The sequence below is a fragment of the Mobula birostris genome, chromosome X (assembly GCF_030028105.1).
Source record: "Mobula birostris isolate sMobBir1 chromosome X, sMobBir1.hap1, whole genome shotgun sequence".
Taxonomy (NCBI): Eukaryota; Metazoa; Chordata; class Chondrichthyes; order Myliobatiformes; family Myliobatidae; genus Mobula; species Mobula birostris.
Genome location: NC_092402.1, coordinates 68,322,739 through 68,338,272, shown reverse-complemented (window position 1 = coordinate 68,338,272; position 15,534 = coordinate 68,322,739). Strand labels below are relative to the sequence as shown.

The window sequence follows — 15,534 nt, the reverse complement described above, 5'->3', positions numbered from 1 at the left end:
TAGATGGATCCGCCTTCACTATTTTTAACTGGCGAGCATTACTATCAATAATGCGTGCCAGTTTTTTATTTAACCGTGGAGGCGTCAATCAATTCACACCGACTTCTGTGGTCTAGCCTTGGCTGACTCTCAGTACTTGCGACACAATTAAAAAAAAATCTGCGAAGTTGAAGGCGTCGTTGAGGTATATATTAATGTTTAAAATCCGCTTTTGGTGATAAATATCCAAGTGATTCGTTCTTTTTCGAATATGGGCTCGGGTTTGCCTAGTTTTCTCGGTGAAGGACTTTTTTGCTGGCTAGAATGTTGCGCTGGTTATGGGTGTGGGGAATGGGCGGGTAGAAGAAAAATTAAAACATTTTTAATTTTTTTTTCTTTGCGGATTTGGGAGGGTTGAATATTTTTAAACGTGAAGTTGTCAATACACAATGTCTAGAGGTTTCCGACAAGAATATGTTGAAGTTATTTTGGAAAAAAGCCGACCATCGGGCCTTAACCAATTCCTTGTGTTGAATTAAAAATTTGGAGCTCTGATGGGCATTGATTATGACACTTGTATTCGTGCTGGTGAAACGAAAGATTTCAATGTAAATCCCATTGGAATTAAAATGTAGCGAAACATTCATTATTTGTTTCTTTTTTAAGGAAGAAAGCCCTGTGGTTTTTATTAACAAATCTTTCATTTTCGGTATTGGTTAAGAAATATAACCCCGTATAACCTTTTATGAGCCAAGTGCAGAAGTGATAGATTTTTAGAGACCCTGTCATTAGAGCCACGGTGATGAGTTTAGTACAGTATAACACAAAATGGTTTGTGTTATGGGTTAGAAGAGGAAGACAAGCAAAAGGTTGAAAATGGATTTCATTGTTTCTGTGATGCTTGTAATAGGCTGTAAAGAGGAAGTGGTCCATTGGCAGTTGACTACCCCGTAGTCTCAAAGCTTTGTATTGTCAACCCTGTAAAATGGGCCTGATGCTGCAATAAGTAATGATCTGGGAAAACGATGCATTTTTAGTTAAACAAAGAAGACTAGAATTCCACCAGCAAGATATATAATTTTTATACATTGCAAGTTTACTACTTGGGCTGCTTTGAGACCACTTGTGGGATCATAGTGAAGACTTCTCTGAGACAGACTGGCACTTCTGCAGAACCTACCTTAATGTCTGCCCTACCTATTTCTCTCCTTTTTATCCCCTAGATGCCCATAGTCAATTTTTCTTTCCAAGTACAATTGCTTCTGGTATAGAGTAATCTGTTCAATATTGGAGTTTGTGACCAGGCCCCTTGCTTCACTTTTGAAATGGTGGAATCTATTTAATTTGCCCAAAGCTCTGCTGTTGCTCTTGACAAGCTTTGAGTGATGATGCAAAGGCTTCTTGATGTTTTTAAATTCATGCCCAGTAAATTGAATAGTGACAGAATTAAAACAATATGGCTGCACTCTTAAAAATTCTTTGCACTTCTTTTGTCAAAATTCATCATAGAAACTGAAACTCAAGTCCAGCACCCTTGGAATTTGACTAGTGCCACTTGCAACCTGAGGTTTCTGTAAATTGGAAATGCTTTGTTTCAAATAATGGAAGTTACACTAGGTAATTAACCTCAAATTATGGGTTTTGGTTAATTTTGGATCTTGTATAAACTTGGTTAATTGCTACAGATCAAGACCACAGGTTCAAAATATGCTGGACTTGTTTTAGTCTGTAATACCAAAATACTTTGGGTTTGAATAGAAATCAGCTATTGACTACTGTAATTGGTTAAATTTGTATTTTGCAGGTTGGATGCTTCTAAGGTAAACTTAGTTCCATATAGTGCTTAACCTTTGGAATTGGTAGGATCAGTTTCTGCTATATTCTATTGTAATTCCCGTGGAGGCTATGGCCAGCAGAGGAGCATCCAGGCCAAATGGTCAATCGCAAGCCAGCAAAATCTGTCAGTTCAAACTTGTATTACTCGGGGAGTCGGCTGTGGGAAAGTCCAGTCTGGTGCTGCGATTTGTTAAAGGACAATTCCATGAATACCAGGAAAGCACTATTGGTGGTAAGTCTACTAAGTATACCCATGGAAACTAATGCTGAGGAAATATAGGTTTTGCCCCTATTAGCCACACTTTTTTTTTAAGATTTGGCTGTCTTTTGCTGTTGCCCATCAGTCTTGTATGCTATGCTTGTTAAACCTTGCCACATCGTGATAATATCTGTTATCACATTGTCCCATTCTCATTGTTGCATCTTTCTGAGCTTTCTTCTATTTTTTGTTTTCAGTAAGTGACCCAACAGGAACCATGTACTTGCATCCTAGTATTTGGTTTTTTTCTAATGGTAAGATGACTGCTTTACAAGCTTGCTTTTCGTTTTGTTTTTGGCAGCTATGGATGCAGCCTAAGTACTCAGTGCTATGAACTGCTGAAATGGGAAAGCTGGTTGATGACTTTGGGTCAGAAGGCAGTAACGGTTAATGTGTTAGCTGATGTTTGCAGTTTATTGTTGTTAGGACTTATCTGCTTAAATGTGTTGTAGTATGCATTAAGTTTGAAGTAGTTTCCTGTTATTCTCAAGTCAACTCACAAGTAGTACACATAATTTGTTTTCTATGAATTTTCAAATGCTACTGTAGCCTCTTGGTTACTTTTTAAAATATGCTATCATATGGGATATTATTTCTATTTGTCCAAACTGTGACTACCTGTCTCTGAATCTATATTCAATTACGCCCTGCATACAAACAGTTTGGGAGTGGGATAAGTAAATCATATAAATTAATTGTTTTGTGACTTTTAAACTCGTGTAATCCACTCAGTGGCAGACTCCCCGATTACAACAATTGTTCATTAATTTCATAAGTTGGCATGTGTGTATAATTCTGTGTGCTTGAAAGTTCAAAGTAAATTTGTTAACAAAGTACATGTGTCACCTGAGATTCATATTTTTGTGGGCATTTGTAATAACTACAAAGACTGACAAACAACCAATATGCAAAAGATGACAAGCTGCAAATGCAAAACGGGGGGTGGGTGGGTGGGAACAAAAAATAACAAATAAGCAATACATATGGAGAACATGAGGTGAAGAGTCCTTGAAAGTGAGTCCATAGGTTGTGGGAATCATTTAGTGATGGGGCAAATGAAGTTAACCCCACTGGTTCAAGAGCCTGTTGATTGAGGGGTAATAGTTCCTGAACCTGGACTGTGAATACTAAGGCTCTGAACCTTCCTGGTGGCAGCAGTGAGAAGAGAGCATGGCTTGGACGGTGGGTATCCTTGATAATAGGTGCTACTTTCCTGCAACAGGGCTCCTTGTAGATGTGCTCAATGGTGGGGAGGGCTTTACCCATGTGGATACAGTCCAGTCCAACTAGTTTGTGTAGGATTTTCCTTTCAAGGGCATTGGTGTTTCCATACCAGGTTGTGATGCAGCCAGTCAATATACTCTCCACCGCACAGCTATACTTGCTGCCCATTGCGGCACTTGGGGGCAGCAATGAAGGGTGTCCATCTCTGTCTGTCCTTGGCCATCTTCTCTATTGTGCCCCAACTGTGGTTCAGGATCCTCATTTCTGCCTCTCCAGTGTGGTGCCATGTTGTTGTGATGGAGTTGGCCTCTCTTTTCATCATGTGCCCAATCCATCTCCAATATTTCCTCAGGATGATTGTGGCAGTGTCCTCTTGGTGACACTGAAGGAGTAGGGCGTGGTTGGAGACTTTTCTTGGCCAGAAAATATGGAGGATCTTCCGGAGGCTCATGGTGAGGAATGATGACAGCTTGGCAAGGTCATTCCCTGTCCTGTGCCAGCATTCTGACCCATAGAAGAGTGTGGACAGAACACGGCTGTGGTGCAGCTTCACCTTACTGTGGATGCTGTACTTGGTTGATCCCCATATGTTGCTCATTGATCTGAAGATGTTTCTAGCTTTGCTGAGTCTGCTCTGGATGCTGTCCTTGGTCCCAGCGTCCTGCTGAGTGATGCTGCCCAGTTAGATGAGTCTGCCAGCGCTGGGTAAGTCGATGTCACGTGCCTTGATGGGAGGAGGAGACTCTACATTGAGGGTCATGGTCTGAATCTTTCTCTCGCTGACTCTGAGTCCAGCCTGTCCTCTAAAGGTACATGGACACTTAGCTTTCTCTTGTGTGCTGGTATGTACGTGATAGTAATGCGAGTTCATCCACAAAGTCAAGGTCTTCTAAAGTAGAGAATAGAGTTCACCTAGTGCCTCTCTGCTCATCTTTCATTGTTTGCCTCATAGCCCAGTCAATCACCAGCTTAAATAATACCACCAACATCACACAGCCTTGCCTGACTCTTGTCTTGACTTCAAAGTTCAAATTGTAGTCCCCAACTGTGCAGGTGAAGCTAGCACAGAAACTCTGGACAATTTTGGCAGGGTTCCCCTATGATCTGAGAATTGGTCAGAGGCTCTCCCTGTGGATGCTATCAAAAGCCTTTTCAAAATCCACGAAATTCACATACAGCTGTTTCTGCTACTCTCTGTACTTGTTCTATGATGTTATGCAGCACAAAGATCTGATCAACATTGCCTCTATAATCTGTACCACACATTTATGGAGATCTGCTAGTTTTAGGTGACCTGCTGAATTTTCATGAACTTCTAGGAAAGAAGAGTTGCTGCCGTGCTTTCTTTGTAATGACACTTGCATGCCAGGACATCCTCTAAAAAGATGATGGTGAAAAATTTAAAATTGCTGACTCTGTGTGCCTCTTGATTCCCTGATGAGGACTGGCTCATGGACCTCTAGTCTCCTCCTCATCTGGTCAATAATCAGCTCTTTGATTTTGCTGACATTGAAACATTTTTGTTGTGGCACCACTCAACCAGATTTGAAGTGGCAGAAGGTTGAAGATGTGCTGGAAAGTGGAGGCTTGGACTGGAGGCAAAGTAGACAAGGCAGGTGTACATGTCTTCTATTGACAGTGCTGGATGGGAATATTTCTTTTAGGTTGGGGTGATCTTAAAATTGCATACTTGTGTTTTTTTTAAAAAAAACTTAATTCAACTGCTGTATATCTGAAATACTGGAAACACTCAGCTGGTCAAGCAGTATTTGTAAAAATAGTTGATCTTTTTGGAAGTGAGGAGAATGGGATTGGACTCCAGTGTTCCACTGCCACTTGAATAGCTAGTGCACAACTCTTGTTAGCAGGACAACAAAAACTCTTATTTTGTAACTAAAATATTATTACTACCTGTTTATTATCAGTTCTGTCCAAACATCAAGTAATGTGTGAAGTTTTCCAATTTAGTTGTGTATCCTTTATATGCTTCAGGACAAATGTCAGTCAAGTTGTTACTTTTATTTAATTTGCTTGATTGGGACTCTTTCTTCAGTTTTTACATGAAGACTAAAATGGTTTTAATATTTTTCAGCTGCATTTCTCACACAATCTGTCTGCTTGGATGACACGACAGTGAAGTTTGAGATCTGGGACACTGCTGGACAAGAGCGATATCACAGTCTAGCTCCCATGTATTACAGAGGTGCTCAGGCTGCCATTGTAGTCTATGATATCACCAATCAGGTTAGAACAACCTATTGTGAACTTGGCTGGATCACAGCAATTGTATCTAATGAAATAACTGTACATGATTTGGTGCATATTTTCTCTTATTTGGACTTGTGAGGAGATTAATTTTTGATGTAAAGCAATTCAGCACTTGGGAATTTTTAATGTTCAAATGCTCTCTAAATGGAGGAATGGGGATGAATCTAAAGGGATTTGTTAATTCAAGTTAGTCATACTTCACTAAGTTGTATATGAATTGTTTTGAACATGAGGAATAACCTTACCAAATTCGATATGGAGAGAGAATTGATGGTGCTTCCCTTGTGCATCATGGTAATGAAGGTTTTTTCTTAATTTTGTTTTTAATGGATTTTGCTCCAGCAAACCTTTGCAGTAACTTTCTAAGTGGTGTTTTATCCTTTCGATTGAACTTCTTGAGTCAGTTAAAAGGAACTTCAAGGAATGACCTAGTGAATTGGTTCTTTTTTTTTCCCTGTAGTAACCTGCTGAAATTTGGAATTTCCAGGAGTCTGAATTTTAATCAAATATTGTTGCTCTTCTCAGGAGACCTTTGCAAGAGCTAAGACATGGGTGAAAGAGCTGCAGCGACAAGCAAGTCCCAGTATTGTTATAGCACTGTCAGGAAATAAGGCAGATCTGGCAAACAAAAGGATGGTGGAATATGAGGTATGTATTTCTGGATGTGCGAGATGAATGCTATTCATTTATAAGGGATACAGCTCAGTAACAGGCCCTTCCGGCCCAATGAGCCTGTGCTGCCCATGTGACCAATTAACCTACTAACCTTCACATCTTTAGAATGTGGGAGGAAACCAGAGCACCTGGAGAAAACCCACAGGTCACAGGATGATTGTACAAACTTCTTGCCGACAGCAGTGGAATTGAACCTGCATCACTGGTGCTGTAATAGCGTTATGCTAACTACTATGCTACTGTTATGGAGGGACATTAAGTAGTCTGTAGGTGTTTGCTGCTTTTGATGGGCTTGAATATCAATCATGGCTCTTGTGGTATCAAATTTGGTGATGGTGTGGCCACCTCTTTGTTAACAAGAATAGTTGCCTGGCACAAGGTGGCATTTTGTAAAGGGATGTGTGGATTTAATGGCTTGTGTAATACTCAATCTAAAACTGGTACATTCTTTAAAATGTGTTAACAAAACATGATGATATGAAATTTTGTACAAATGCAGTTGGTGGTAGACTTATTCACCACCTTGTACTTCCACAAATTTTTCCTTTTTTAAACAGGAAGCACAAGCATATGCAGATGACAACAGTTTGTTGTTCATGGAGACTTCAGCAAAGACAGCAATGAATGTTAATGACCTATTTTTGGCAATAGGTAAGTAATGGGGAATTAACATCTTTTGGAAATAAATAAATTGCAAGTTGGAGCAAATTCAGGCCACTTCAACTTAAAATGCAAGAACAATGAACTGTTATCCTTGGATTAATGTAACTTGTACTATTAAATGTAGACCAAGATCAATTGTTTTTTTTTTTAAAACCCTCCCTCATCCGCATTTGAAATTGTTGAGAAGTTTCACTTTGGAGTTGTGAAGAAGTGTCTTAACATTATTATATTTTAACTTCCTGTAGTGAATATGCTTGGATAAATTTAAACTTGTATACCAAGGTGGGAGTGAGAAATATCAGTTGATGCTGATGGCTTTTTATGGGGGGAGGGGCATTAAAGGATGACAGGCCAACTAAAAATAAGTAATTTGGGCATCCAAAGTTCCTTGAGGAACAAAGTTTCTTGAATACCATAAGCTAAAATTTCTTTCACACCACTGGTTTAAATCCAGTGGGCCTCCAAGCTGTTAAAAGCTTTCAACATTTGGTAGCAGTGTTCCAAGTAAATGTGCTGATTTTCTGTTATAAATTAGAAGATGAATATCCAATATCCAGGTTGGATATCAATGCACTCTAAATGTTTTAATAAAAATGCTGGAAATACTCAGCAGGTCATTGTCCAAAGCTGATTATGTTCTTGGGTATAGAAGGATTGCCACATTGCTTGTTTTATTTTTTCCAAATGAGAACACAAGGCTTCATCTGATTCCAGTGGATGTAAAAGACCCTGCGGTTCCATTCAAGAAGAGAATTTGGAGATCTTAATCAACATTTGACTAGTGCTACAAAAAGCAATAACTGATTAGTCATCTCATTTGCCGTTCAGTACCTTGCGCGCAAATCAGCGGCTGCATTTTGCTATAAATGGCATAACAAACCTATTTGCAAAAGGGCTTTGGAATAGCCTGAAGATGTCATGAGGCGCTATGTAAATGCAAACTCTTTCCCCTTGAGCTGCACTAGCGGGTTTGTAGATTCTTGTGGATTCGAAGCATCCTTTGTTCTTAATATACTTTTTAAATCTCACTGCTTCATTGTGGTAATCCATTGCGCAAATCTGGTCTGAGCTTCAACTTGATGCTGAACCAAAATCTGAACATTTCCTGCATTTGACAAAACTACACTTCTGGCAACTGAATGGATTTCAGTCAAAATGCTTGACATCGAATATCTTGGGCAAACCACTGTTAGACAACTTGACTCCTTGTATTTGTCTAGTGGGAATTGCATGGTTTGTTAGTATGCTAGTGACTAGAATTGAAGTATCAATTAATATGTTACTCATTCCCTGCACATTAAAATTTGCATTGCCATTAAGTGCCAACTGTATGTTCAGTGCATCTTTAAAGTTGTTTCCAGATGAGTAAAGCAAAATATTGGATGCTGAATTTGAAAAGACAATGCTGGAAACACTCAGCAGATGAGGCAATATTTGGGAGAAACCAATACTCAATCAGAAGGAATATAGTCAGCACTGGTACTTCAACTCTGCCTGACCTGAGTATTTCCTACATTATTGTTTAACACTGTTCTAAAGACCAAGCATCTGACTGGTTTTAAGAAACAATTGCACAGAAGGTACCAAAGAAGTGCAGGTGAGAATCTTTAGGATTAGCTCTACCCAGAAAATGAGGGCAGTATTTATCTGAATGTTTAAAAATATAATGAGGTGCATTAAGCCTTATAGACCAATAAGATGTTCCTTAGGTTTTTGAGCCCCCAGAATAATGTAAGAAGTAGAAATTGACGAGTGGAGAATTAAACTAACAGACAGCCAGAGGTTCAGTTGGGTTTGCAGACTGACTGGAGGGATTCTACAAAAGTCGCCTTATCTGCCTAACCCCAGTGTAGAGGAGACAGCAAGTGATCAATGCTTTTGAAAGCCTGATAAACCACCTGTTTCACTTGGGGAGCACCATTACTCGTGTCTTTATCTTCCAGCCAAGAAGTTGCCAAAGAGTGAACTCCAGAATGTCAGTGGAGCAGCTGGGCGCAACAGAGGTGTGGATCTCCATGAACCATCTCAGCAGAACAAAAGCCAGTGTTGTAGCAACTAAGAGAATGATGAAGGGAGCTTGCTCCAGTTAACAGCTGCACATTTGATAAGAAGTGGAAATTCAGTCTCTCCATCCATGCCTGTTTTTGCAGTGCTTTGGTCAAGAAAGTACCTGCAGAATGGATATGGAACTTAAACCAGTCTTTACTTTGTATTATAGATGCAAATATCAACCTTTTACCCTCTTAAATGATGTTCATGTGGATGCACTTATCTCTAGAACACCAGTTCTTCAAAACCTGTTTTAAACATTGTATGTTAAGAATTTGCTCAAATTCCAGTGGTGTAACTTTGTTTGCATTTAGCACAAAAGCTGCAGTATCCCCACTTATCAATTCATGCCCTGTATTTTTAAACTGCACATGAGATTAAATCAGTATTTACATAAGCTTTGGCTGATGGGTGATTTTTGCAGCTCTGAAAATTGTAGGAATTGGCTTTTTCTAGGATGGCAAATGTAAAAGTGGTTCTGTACTGAACAGTAGGTTAGTTATCCTAGAGGAGAAATTGGCTGCTAAAATCTGTTAAACTCTGGCTACTAGTTATTGGTGCAATAAGATTGTAGGTCACTGAATACTTGAGCATTGTGTATACTTCTGAATTAACAAGGTTTTTTTAGTTAAAACTACTGTAGGTGGCACCTTGGGTTTCAATGGTTTGGGGAAAATTGGGTTCTGTCAGCATGGGGCTTCAACTCTGCACTGTTCTCATTCTCTGTACTGCTTGTATTGGATAAGCTGTATGAGGCATGCAATTTTTATATATAAAAAAAAATGTAAACCGTCAAAGGAGAGTATGCCACAAAACTAATGCATGGGTCAGAAACCATGAATGGATGCTCAAAACTGAGCTGTAATTTGGCTTGTGCTCTTGATGGCCTGTGTCATAAATTGGCTACTTAATGAACCTTTTTTTTTAATGGAGTAGAAACTGTTAAACAAGCTCTATACTGACTGACCACTACATGTCCTGAATAGTTCAGTCCACTTGCTCTCTATATTAAAAAAAAAAATAAATATATAAATAGGTTCTGGCTTCTGGACTGGGGCATGACTAAAGTGACACCTACAGAGCACTTTGGTTTGCTACCTGACACTGTCAAAGCTGGGTTCAGTACTGCAGCATCTGTTGAAAAGAACTGGTCTCATTGGATGCACCACAAGGTGGGAGATTTTACTTTCTTGATGAACTATTTTTTAAGCATTTCAGTAATTTTGGCTACATGTTTGAACTCTGGCAGTGATCCAATAAAAGAATTTAAGTTCTATGGTTTTATCAATTCCTCTTGGATTTAGTTTCTGCTATAGAAATTGAAAGCACTGCTCATTCTAGCTATGCAGTAGGATACTGCAGCTTTAACTTCCAGTACCATGCCTTAATTTTGCCCTGTTACTTTGATTCCCACAAATATTTAACTTCAAAAGATAAATTGAATGTGTTGAATATTTGATATTCTTTCTCTTTCTCTACACTAACCATCACTTGCAAACACTTGAACTGATGCAACCTGAAATATTTGACATGGAAATTTCTCTGTTTTGGTTTGCATAAAAACACCATTCACTTTTTGGAATGAATTAATAGAAATAACATAAAGTTGAATGGTCTTGGAATGTGGATTATTTTACAAATTACCATTTGCAATGCAGCAACCAAGAAATTTTTATAGCAATTCCAATATTTTCTTTCCTATTGGACATTTATAGGATGAAAACTAGTCAATTCCCTTGTGATGACAAAGCTAACATTTAAACCAAGTTTGTTCTTTTCTGTAATTTTGTGGAATTGGTTAGAAGAGGCCTGATTTGGGCAGTTTGTTGATGTTCAGCTGCAACTGTCTGCAGTACAGGTAGAAATTGGGCCAAAGCCAAACACTATCAATACATTAGTTTAAATTTGGAACATCTAAAGAATCTTCAAAAACAGATGGAGTTTTAAATTGTGCCTTTTATCAGTTTTTTTGGGGCACATAATGAATGATTAGGCCTTGAATAGGAATTTACTCTTCTGATGCACTTTAGTGGTTTTCTTGATGTATTTGTCTAATCTGGTGCCTCATTGCCCATCTTTGTACACATGCAAATCCAGGCACTGATAATATTCCAAAATTTGACATTCTCTAGTTGATACTGAAGGGGACAGGGGGAGGAAAAATGGGTTTGTCATTTGGGCATTGATTCCAACTGTACATGATTTTTTTAAAAATTCACTTTTATCAAATCTTTTGAGGTGTAGTTGTAATGTTGCTTGCTTTTTTTTTTGGTAGTTTGGTTCTTGCAACCCAAACTGCTCTTATCAAATCTGTCTTCATAAGGCTAGATGTGGTTCTTTTATGGTAGCTGTCATGGTTGGGGAGAATGCATTTTGCATCACTTGCATCAGTGTACAAGACTGACTAGATTTCTACTAATAGCATTAACCCACTAATCCTGATTATATTTTTCCCTCTCTCTTCAACTGGAAGTGAACAGTGCAGTTATGGGCACTTGATTTTAAAAATAACCACTATGCAGATCCTGAGAGGTTGAATTTCATGGCAAGAAACTGGTCAAATAACTTGTCAATATGATGCCACAATTCATTATACAATTTACTGTTTTTTGTAATTAAGCCATCTTAAACTTGTTGCAATTAAACCATGGCCATCCTAATTAACAGATGGCCATCTAATATGTTGTTACTTTTTTTGGATTTAATTACTATGAGTAAGTTTGGTGCATCCTAATGAGGGCACTTGGCCACATGTATTTGGGATAACCTGGATTTGTGCATTGAGGGCTGCATTTTGTATGTTATCCTTAAAGATTAAAAGTTATTGCCTAGAAATTTCAATGGAGTCTGTAGTATATCACATCATGTATCATGACAATTTATGGTACCACAAATGTTCTTTCCTGAACAATTTTTGTCTGGTTGCTTACAGTGAAGTGATTGCATTTTGTGCTTAATTTTTAATTTCATTTAACTTCCACAACCTTAAATTATATGGATAGTTGCTAATCAATTGCTGCAAGTGACCAAGGAAGACACTTTCTTCTCCACCCTACCCTCAGCCCTACAATATAATAAATGAGCTGCTAGTCAGTTGAACATTGTAATCTGGTTCCTAGGCAGTTTCTAAGTGATATCATAGCTGATCAGTATTTGTCTCCTATTTTGCCAATGGATCCAGAATTATTTTGTGCCTTGAATACAGCTAGTCCAGAAGGCAACATTTTGTTCAATGTGCATATTAATGTTTTTAAAGCTGATTCTTTTTTTCTATAATAAACTTAACAGTGCTACTTGACTCTGCTGTTCTGTTCACTCCTAGCTCTTGACCTTGAGCATTAATTCTGGAGTTGGCCTCTGCATAAATGTGACTCACATCAAAGTTGCTGGTGAACGCAGCAGGCCAGGCAGCATCTGTAGGAAGAGGTACAGTCGACGTTTCAGGCCAAGACCCTTCGTCAGGACTAACTGAGGGAAGAATGAGTAAGGGATTTGAAAGGGGGAGGGGGAGATCCAAAATGATAGGAGAAGACAGGAGGGGGAGGGATGGAGCCAAGAGCTGGACAGGTGATAGGCAAAAGGGATATGAGAGGATCATGGGACAGGAGGTCCGGGAAGAAAGACAGAGGAGGGCGGGGGGGAACCCAGAGGATGGGCAAGAGGTATATTCAGAGGGACAGAGGGAGAAAAAGGAGAGTGAGAGAAAGAATGTGTGTATAAAAATAAGTAACAGATGGGGTATGAGGGGGAGGTGGGGCCTTAGCGGAAGTTAGAGAAGTCGATGTTCATGCCATCAGGTTGGAGGCTACCCAGACGGAATATAAGGTGGTGTTCCTCCAACCTGAGTGTGGCTTCATCTTTACAGTAGAGGAGGCCGTGGATAGACATGTCAGAATGGGAATGGGATGTGGAATTAAAATGTGTGGCCACTGGGAGGTCCTGCTTTCTCTGGCGGACAGAGCGTAGGTGTTCAGCAAAGCGGTTTCCCAGTCTGTGTCAGGTCTCGCCAATATATAAAAGGCCACAGCGGGAGCACCGGACGCAGTATATCACCCCAGTCGACTCACAGGTGAAGTGTTGCCTCACCTGGAAGGACTGTTTGGGGCCCTGAATGGTGGTAAGGGAGGAAGTGTAAGGGCATGTGTAGCACTTGTTCCACTTACACGGATAAGTGCCAGGAGGGAGATCAGTGGGGAGGGATGGGGGGGACGAATGGACAAGGGAGTTGCGTAGGGAGCGATCCCTGGGGAATGCAGGGGGGGGTGGAGGGAAAGATGTGCTTAGTGGTGGGATCCCGTTGGAGGTGGCGGAAGTTACAGAGAATAATATGTTGGACCCGGAGGCTGGTGGGGTGGTAGGTGAGGACCAGGGGAACCCTATTCCTAGTGGGGTGGCGGGAGGATGGAGTGAGAGCAGATGTACATGAAATAGGGGAGATGCGTTTAAGAGCAGAGTTGATAGTGGAGGAAGGGAAGCCCCTTTCTTTAAAAAAGGAAGACATCTCCCTCGTCCTAGAATGAAAAGCCTCATCCTGAGAGCAGGTGCGGCGGAGACGGAGGAATTGCGAGAAGGGGATTTAATTCCACATCCCATTCCCATTCTGACATCTCTATCCACTGCCTCCTCTACTGTAAAGATGAAGCCACACTCAGGTTGGAGGAAAAACACCTTATATTCCGTCTGGGTAGCCTCCAACCTGATGGCATGAACATCGACTTCTCTAACTTCCGCTAAGGCCCCACCTCCCCCCTCGTACCCCATCTGTTACTTATTTTTATGCACACATTCTTTCTCTCACTCTCTTTTTTTCTCCCTCTGTCCCTCTGAATATACTTCTTTCCCATCCTCTGGGTCCTCCCCCCCCCACCCCCCCTTGTCTTTCTTCCTGAACCTCCTGTCCCAGGAGCCTCTCGTATCCCCTTTTGCCTATCACCTGTCCAGCTCTTGGCTCCATCCTTCCCCCTCCTGTCTTCTCCTATCATTTTGGATCTCCCCCTCCCCCTCCAACTTTCAAATCCCTTACTCACCCTCCCTTCAGTTAGTCCTGACGAAGGGTCTCGGCCTGAAACGTCGACTGCACCTCTTCCTACAGATGCTGCCTGGCCTGCTGCGTTCACCAGCAACTTTGATGTGTGTTGCTTGAATTTCCAGCATCTGCAGAATTCCTGTTATTTGCGCATAAATGTGACTTTTCAGTTGCAGAAGCTTCAATTATTTTTTTTAAGTTTGCAAGATGCCTGTACTCAGTAATTTAGGTGGCTGAAACCAGCAAATACAGCAGCCAAACTGCACACAGCAAATGAGATGACTAGTCACAGAAGAATATTACCTAACACTTTGAGGTAAAAGATGGTGTCTCTGTAATAACATCCATGCAGTAGTACAAATTTGTACAGGTCCTTTCAAATTCTTGTGATTTATTCCAAGCTTGCCTTGCTAATATTCTCGCTATCCTCCATACATCTTGAGTGCATTTCTACTTTCTTTGATTGCCTCCATTGATAACTTCATCTAAAATTTTTGATTTTGCACTAAATAATAAAGGTTGTTTTGCCCTATTTGGAAGCTAAGATGGGAACTGTAGCCTTGCCACAGCTAGGGCAGGAGGCTTCTGATCAGGTAGGTGTGTAGTTTGAGATGATATTCCTTTGATACTGATATTCCAATACTCTGCCCAATGCTGCCCCGCTGTGATTTAAGGGCTAGACATTCCCAAAGAGTTGGGATATTGCACTTCACAAAAGTTTTGAGCACATCACTTTATCTTGGTTGAATGACAGTATCCTGCTATAGCAGAGCTTGGCGTAGACTACTTTGGGGGTTTGCTGTTGGTCTTGGGCAAGCTCCAGGACAACATTGATTCATTTTGCTTAGTGTGAGAGGATGGGGCTGGTACTGCAATTAAATTATAACCTACCCATCTGTTGTTATGCTTCATTTTGTTGAGGGAGCAGATACACTTGGCTTGCAATGCATGGCTTCAAGCGCAAAGGTTTCTGTGAACAAACTTTTTGAAAAATAGATTTCCATGTTACATGAATCAGTTAAGTGCCCAGATTGTTCTTTTAAATGATCTCTTCGATAATACTGTCCTGGAATATTTCCTTGTCCTTGGGAGCAGAGCCCTCCCACAAAGTTGATGCCATAATTTTGAAAAACATACCAATCAGGGAAAAATAGAAGAAAGGTAAAGAACATTTATTCAATTACTTAATGAATTCTGGTTGTGTTTGCTCAATTGTTGCTTGAAGATTATATTGGAAAATATTTAACCCTGTTTGTTTCAGCCAGAATGGAGAATATTACTTTCTGCAAAGGAAACATGCATAGGTGCTGATTATATTTACAAGTGATTTTTCAAGAAACTTTTGACTTATTTCAGGTGGCAAAATAAAAGGCTAAGTTGGTGACCTCCACTGGGGCTATTGTGTAATTACAGTAAAATGGTGCAAATTTGCAGTATTTGACCATTTGCAAAAATAAAGTTCTACAATCCTGTGTGGTACTGGTTGTTTCAATGACATTAGACTTGAATCTGACATTTATCCCTACCCCCTCAACTATTAAAATTACTGCACTTA

At 40.1% G+C, this 15,534-nt stretch overlaps 1 protein-coding gene across 1 annotated transcript; it reads left to right on the top strand.

The window, feature by feature from the left end:
- The first annotated feature begins 65 nt into the window (after positions 1-65).
- LOC140191767 (ras-related protein Rab-5B) lies at positions 66-11,788 on the top strand. Its single transcript, XM_072249489.1, has 6 exons — positions 66-184; positions 1,784-2,047; positions 5,391-5,542; positions 6,092-6,214; positions 6,799-6,892; positions 8,848-11,788. Exons 2-6 carry the CDS (start codon positions 1,885-1,887, stop codon positions 8,961-8,963), a joined length of 648 nt encoding a protein of 215 aa, XP_072105590.1. The 5' UTR covers positions 66-184; positions 1,784-1,884; the 3' UTR covers positions 8,964-11,788.
- The last annotated feature ends 3,746 nt before the right edge of the window (positions 11,789-15,534 follow it).